The sequence below is a fragment of the Nanorana parkeri genome, unplaced genomic scaffold, assembly GCF_000935625.1.
Source record: "Nanorana parkeri isolate BGI_ZX_2015 unplaced genomic scaffold, ASM93562v1 scaffold16, whole genome shotgun sequence".
Classification (NCBI taxonomy): domain Eukaryota; kingdom Metazoa; phylum Chordata; class Amphibia; order Anura; family Dicroglossidae; genus Nanorana; species Nanorana parkeri.
The window spans coordinates 1478603-1485875 of record NW_017306284.1 but is presented as its reverse complement, the minus strand read 5'-3'; the positions used below and the strand labels follow the sequence as shown (position 1 = coordinate 1485875).

The window sequence follows — 7273 nt, the reverse complement described above, 5'->3', positions numbered from 1 at the left end:
CCAGCTTATATTCTCCTTGCTACTGACTTTTGTTACACTGTGTCTCTGTGTTAGGTGGCCATCTTGGTGAAGGCAGGGCTTTGCTTTGTAATGCAATAACCTCCAGCTAGGAGAACAGAAAGCAGCACAGTGGTGACATCACCAAATCTCACTCCAAATCTCCTGAGACTATCTGTCGGAAGCAGCAGTGCCTAAAATCTCTCACTGCAGGTATACAAGTATGAACCTGCAGGCACAGGAGGGCCAAGGCGCTCTTACATATCAGGAAGTACAGTGCTGTTTTTCAGGAGGAATTTAAGACAAAGGGTACTTTTATTTATTTGACTACTGGTTGGGCACAATTGACATTTTATAAATGTTTACCATAAGACCGCAAGGAGTATGCGTATGGGATTTGTATTGCTTTGCGTGCCTGTTTTGTGAGCCCCATTCCCTTCATTCCTTGTCCTGTTGAGCCCAAATTTTCCTCATTGTTAATCCTGTTGAACCTCCATTCCCCTCATTGCTTGTCCTGGTGAGTACCCATTCCCCCAATTTCTACTCCTGGTGAGCCCCCACTTCTCATTTCATGTCCTGGTGACCCCTTATTTCTGATCCTAGTAAACCCACATTCTCAAATTTCTTGTTATGGTGAGCCCCCACTTCCCTTCATTTCTTGGCCTGGTGAGCCCCCACTTCCCTTCATTTCTTGGCCTGGTGAGCCCCCTCTTCCCCTCATTTCTTGTCCTGGTGAGCCCTCATTTCTGATGCTAGTAAACCCACATTCTCCAATTTCTTGTCCTGGTGGGCCCCCATTTCCCCTCATTTCTTGTCTTATCACAGAGGTATAAAGTTGACTCTCCCCTGTGGAGTCTCAGACTGCAATAACAAACATGACAGAAGTTTTAGCTCCTCCACAGTCCACACTGATTGTTTTTTTATCATGCCCATTAGTATCTGAGACATTCCAGGAACTGGCCCCCTCTCATGTCAGTCAGGATAGATCATACCTGTGGGGAAATCTCTATATCAGAGCATCCTCGGTTTAGTCTGTAGTGTAAACACATTAGTGTAAATGATCTCTTTACATAGGATTAATGAAGTTTTTCCCTTTTCCTGGCAGACTTGCATGGCGCAGTATTTGACTCACAGAAAGCTCAGGATAACATACGTAGTCCTCCCTTGTATAAGTACAACTGTCCAGTACCAGGTAGGATGTCCTTTTGCCATCAAAACATGCTCTATTCTTCGTGCTGTGGATGCTGCAAGATTCTGGGAATGTTCTTTTAAGTCTTGGGTCTGTACATACTCAACATCATGCCGTTCTGTGAATTTTAGGCACATGTTGATGTTGTCATCCTTCCATTGCTGCTCATCCTATGTAATGAATTCATGCCAGATATACCAAATTCTGACCCCGCCAAGGTGCTGCAGCAGTAGTCGAAATTCTTCAGGCCAGGAAATGTTTTTCCAATGTTGTTCCCCCAGTTTTGGTTATAGACTGCCCACTATAGCCACATTTTTATTTTCTTGGCTCCCAGGCATGACCTTGTTGGTGTGTGTAGTCCATCCTCTTGAAGGTCCAAAGTGTTGTGTAATCAGCGACTGCCATTTTGTGCACCCACTGCTATACAGAGAGGACATTTTACTCTGATCTTTTTCTTATTTTGCCTACAGAGCTCCAGCTCACCAGATGCTTTTCATACCATCCTATGTAAACTCTAAACATGGCAGTGTGAAAATTCCAGGAGGTTAGCAGTTTCTTACACTTCTGGCACCAGCAGTCTTTCCAGCGTCAGAGGGGCTTAGATCATGTATCTCCTTATTCTGATTTTTGATTGAGCAGCCTTTTGTCCATGTCTGCATACTGCAAAAAAGTGGCCACGGATTGCAAATAAATTGTATAGTAGTTATGTTTTAACATGACCAGAGAAAGCACTGAGTCCCTAGGGAGAAAAGTGCAATAGGAAAACATGGGTTGTGAATTTGTTGCTCCTGTGTTAAAATCTGAGGTTTATAGCACAATAAAGGTCTGTATTCGCAGGCTTTGACCTTGTGTGCATGGTTCGATCATGGTCGAGTATTTGACATCGGTTTGAGAAAATTGAGATCATTCGAAGTTCATTAAGGGGTTCATTTGACCTCCATTTGACTTCCTCCTAAGCTGCAATATCCTTCAAGCTGCATTTGCATTCCCATCGACTTGGATATTTAGAGGAGCGGTTCTGATGCAAACAAAGCCCGTTGACACAGGCCTTGATGCAAACAAAAGCCCGTTGACACAGGCCTTATTGGTCTTGTAGATGCGCTCTACATCAATTTATGCTTTAGTTGTGGCTCATAACCTTTCTGGTTTTCTTCTAGGTATGCCGTCATCGCTTTTGGCTGTGCCAGCTGCCCAAAGTTAACATGCGGTCGTGACGGCTGTGGAACAGAGTTCTGCTACCACTGCAAACAGATCTGGCACCCTAATCAGACATGTGACGCTGCACGCCAAGAACGAGCTCAAAGCTTACGCCTGAGGACAATCCGCTCATCATCCATCAGTTACAGCCAGGAGTCTGGAGCTGCAGGTATCTCCGTCATAGGTTTTTTTATCATAATCAAGTATTGTTGTTATGGAAGATGGCAGCAGTTCATACAGGGATGTCTAGAATGCGTTTAGTTCTTTATGTGGGCTCATTTCATACAATGGCTCGCTTTGTCAGTGTTCTTTGCTTTTCCTGTGAATGTAAACGTTTCTGATAATCAGCTCGGTGGCAGGCAGTGTAAAGTTATCTCCTTATTGCACATCATTTTGGCATGGAGCCCGGAATGCCAAGACAATCTTCCTTCTGTAAGATATCTGTGATTTGATGGTGCTTGTACACACTCGTAGGTTGCAAAAGCTCATCTGAAGCACCCTACATATTATTCATGGTGTGTTGCTGTTGGTTGGGTGAACAACAATTACAGTTCATTCTTTAGAGTACAAGAATTGTTCTTTGGCACAAAAAAAAGCAACACAAAAGCTTTCTGCATTTGGCTTGCTTCCGAGTCCAGCGCCCATGCATATAAAATGTAAAGCTAGCCAAAAATGATAATTTTCATGCATTCATACATAAATATTTCCTTGGATGGTATATGAATGTGTTGGTGGACACTGAGAGACCAGATGAGGCATCACAAGGGATCAACCCACAAGAACCGGCTGTCCTGTTCATCGTTCTCGAACAATGAAATCCAGTTTTTATTTAATGTCTGCTGTACAGGCCAATATCTGCTCTAATATCAAGTGGTGGTTTGGGGGTTACATCAATTGGTTCCTTATGATGCTATATGAAATAAATGTATTATCTTCCATTGTGTGAGATTTCTTCAGATATTCTGCTTACCTGCCCCAATACTCACACTGGTGTGCTGTGGAAATTTTTAAACCCTGTAAATGAATGTAATTGGTGGGATTGCTTCTGTTGCACTCTATGCATTATGCATTCTGTAAGTTTGACTCTGGTTGAACATCTGGATTGCTCAGGTTTGGACAACCCCATATATTTGACCAAATCCTTGGTAGACCTGTACATGTAAGGGCACTATACATTCATATTCAATATCCCAGTGGATCCATTTGCTTTCTGAAAAAGCACCATGTTTGTGGGCTTGTCCAGTGTTTAACTTGTCATTTCCCAAAGGACTAAGTGACATCTCAATGTTGGTCAATCCCGTGGAACGATTGCTTCTTCCTTCCAGTGTTTATAAGAGACACGTACACTTTAATAAGAGTCTGACGCTCTCTTTCATCTTTTTTCAATGTGCATCTTATACTTAAATATAATTTTCCACATTAGTAGAAGGTTAAGACCCTTTTGTGTGTCCTGGTTATACTGGTTTAGAACACTGCCCTGGTACCTTTTCCCATCCCATCAGCTGGCTGAGTGGTCATCAGTTTGGACATAAAACAACATAAATTCCATATGATAGAAGTGATCGTAATATATTTACCTTTTTACTGCAACAATGTTTAAAGTAGAACTAAAGACAAAACCGTTTTTTTAAGATTTGGATAGAGTTGTGAGGGCTTAGAACCCTTTAGGTTTTTATTACAGTCTGGGTGCCCTTTAGATTCACTTTCTCTAATTGTCCTGATCACCAATGTCACTGGGACAGAAAGTGCAGGCAAGTACAGTTTTGAGTTGCCACCAACTGCAGAGGGGATACTTTTTTGTACGATGTGTCTAAAAAGGGGTGGTTCACCATATTTGAAAGATATCCTCTTCCTGTTGCGTTTACAGTACAGGAAGTGAAGGGAAATATCTCTAATGAGCAACATATGGCAAAGAAATGGACTGCAAAAGTGTTCGCTATAGATATGTTCACTTTTACGAAGAGTACGATAAACTTTGAATTATAGTGTGTTCAGTTGGTGTCATGGGTCCTGAGTCTCTTTAGTTGTGACTATAGCTCTTTGTTTTCTCTCAACTAGCAGATGACATTAAACCGTGCCCGAGATGTGCTGCTTATATCATAAAAATGAATGATGGGAGCTGTAACCATATGACGTGCGCAGTGTGCGGCTGTGAGTTCTGCTGGCTATGCATGAAGGAGATCTCAGACCTGCATTATCTAAGGTGAGTGCAGATGAACCCATAAATACATTGTCCACAAGTCATGCATTGAAACTCCTCCTTTTTTATGGTATGCTTAGGTGATAGGACAAAGAAAAAGGTAAGGTGGCATACTTTGCAATGAATTATAAAACAAGAAACAAGCCAAGGGCTCTGTTCTTTAGAAGGCACCTTTAGGGTTCAGTATTCAGCCGGCCTGTTCTTACTTTATTATCTTCAGCAGCAGTCTTGCCCTACCCATCCTAATCTTTTCCATGTCATCCATCCACTTTTCTCCACTTCCTATCATGTGGCATATTTGCACTTCTCACGTGCTAGTGCCAGTCCTATGGGGTGGCCAGGGAGACTCCCCAGCCAACCAGTCAATTCTCTGTACCGATTAAGATCATCCTGCATGCTTTCTGCACTCGGGGCCATCCATGCAGAATTTTAATTTGTTTATTTTAATTAGCCCTCAAGCCAACCCATCAAGATTGGTTGAATGTACACTTAAATAGAGGGATCAGTTGGCATGAGGGGTATCACATGACATTCAGCCAATTGCATAAGAGTTAATAAAGACAGACTTTTTAGTTACCCCTTTGCATCAGTTTGCCAACCTTATTGAGTTAGTGGGTGTTTTCCACCCTTCAAATTAGATTAGTTGACTAGAGGGATTGGTTGGCATAAGGGGTACCACATCCCATTGAGTCAAATTACATCCATTACACTTATTTTAGAGTTGGTTGTCTGATTGGATGAGTGTACTCCTGTGAGGTAGTTTAAAATTCCATGCCAAGAGAGTTAGGCTGGCAATAGATTATATGAATTTCGGTCGATTTATGACAAATTCATTATTGTCGAACCGGCCAAAATTCACACAGTGGATTTTGCTAACAGCACCCTTTTGGCTGGCATCCCTTAATCAGCTGATGAGGCTCTGCTGGCTCTGTTTGGGTATTATGAAGACAATGGGAAGTTCCTTCATCAATGCTCCTAAGCGTTGATGGAGGAATCTGTTTTCTTTGTTCAAACCGCCACAGTGTATGGGCATCTTTATACTGCCAATCAAGCATGTGGTATGTGGTAGAGCTGCATCAATCCCAGGCCTGGATGGAAAGAAACACAAATCCTTTGGCAGGTAAAACGGCCCTCATATTGATGTTTCATCTGTGTATTTAACCTGAAGTTTAGCTTTAACGTCTTGAGTTGAGGCATAAAACGGTCATTAAAGGCTGAGGCGAAAAGTCTTTTTTTGTTCATCGCCGTCACCTTTTATAAGTCCTTTTCTGCTCTGTGTAATGGCCGTCACCTTTTATGGGCTGACACTTGGCTGCTCTTGTTTATAGCATTTCCTCTGCATTGTCCTTCAAGACAATTACGGCTTTGGAGGCTGAGAATAGACGGGCTTAAATAGAAATTGTAAAATGTGGTGACTATTTTCAGACTCTTCTGTCATGCCCGAATTCAAAGCCAGCCAGCAAGATTTCATCCTCGGACAGTGCCAGAATGCCGTTTTGTACATTTACTTGCCGTTCTCCTGAAATGCTTTGTAAAGGAGATCTAAAATGTTAGTGATAATGCATCTGAGCAGAATTTGGGATTCTGATGGGCAATATTTCAGTAGTTTTGGGTGGAATTGGCCCCCTTTTATTTATTTTTTTAATCACATCAGTACTTTAAGCAGTGGTGTATTTAGGTTTCATCTTGGCACGTTCGGCTACGCGAGCTCTCGCAAGCTGAGGTGCCGAGGAGAAAATGACATGACACGCTATTCGCAAAGGCAGCGCGCCACCGCTCCACGCTGCTTCGCGTGCAGTGTTTCACAGCCTTAAGCAGTGTGAATGAGGCCTTAGTGTTGCAGGGAAGCCAGGGTCTCAAGTGGCTGTAAAGGATCTCTGGTGGGCACTGCAGGATGTCAGGCTGAGACCACCATAGACCCTGCACATCCCACCATAGACCTTGCAGTGCCCCTGCAAACCCCACCAGAAACCCCCCAGAGTCCACCATAGACCTTGCACAGAGACTTTAAGGTGGGCTGTGCATGATCTATAATGCACACATGCTGCTCTTCTTACCTGCAGCTCCCCAGCCTGCTTCCATTCTGCATCTTGCTTCCAGCCTGCATCTTACTTGAACCGCCCGCAGCCGGGGCCGTATCTATCTCGGTCCCATCCCATCTGCAGCCGCGATGCTTCTTGGAGCCGCCATCCCATCTGCTGCCTCCACCGGCCCAGGTCCGCGTCTCCCATGGTCCCATTTTGTCTTTCTGCAGCCGCCGAAGCTTTTTGGAGCAGCACTGCAGCCTCCGACGGCCGGGCCGCTTCTCCCTCGGCCCCGGCCACGACTCCTCGTACACCCGCCAGCCACTGCCAGGCCCCATTAGCAGCCACCTGTTAAGGCAGCCAAGGCTGCTTGATCTTGTGCGCCCATCATCAGCTTGTTTTCCCCCCCTAAAGCTGACTATATATAAAAAAAACCTTAATGCCACCTAGGGACCTCCAAAGAAGCTGATGAAGCAGAGATCTGTTTCACCAGCTTCTCTCCAGCTACAGATCCCGAAGAATGACAGCTGAATGCGGAAGTGATGTAACACACATCACTTCCTGCATTCAGAGATCGGCTGGGAGATCAGGGGGAGATTGTGATTATCTCCCTCTTATCCCTACTGGCGGAACTGCTGTGCTGGTCCCGGACCCACATCGGGATCG

General features: G+C 44.1%; 1 protein-coding gene across 1 annotated transcript in view; it reads left to right on the top strand.

Annotated features, from left to right (window-relative positions):
* RNF19A (ring finger protein 19A, RBR E3 ubiquitin protein ligase) overlaps positions 1 to 7273 on the top strand; it is a 36156-nt gene that overhangs the window by 5627 nt on the left and 23256 nt on the right. The window contains exons 2-3 of the mRNA XM_018559311.1: positions 2344 to 2552; positions 4442 to 4586. Of these exons, the coding sequence (XP_018414813.1) occupies positions 2344 to 2552; positions 4442 to 4586 (354 nt within the window). The remainder of the gene's footprint in view (positions 1 to 2343; positions 2553 to 4441; positions 4587 to 7273) is intronic.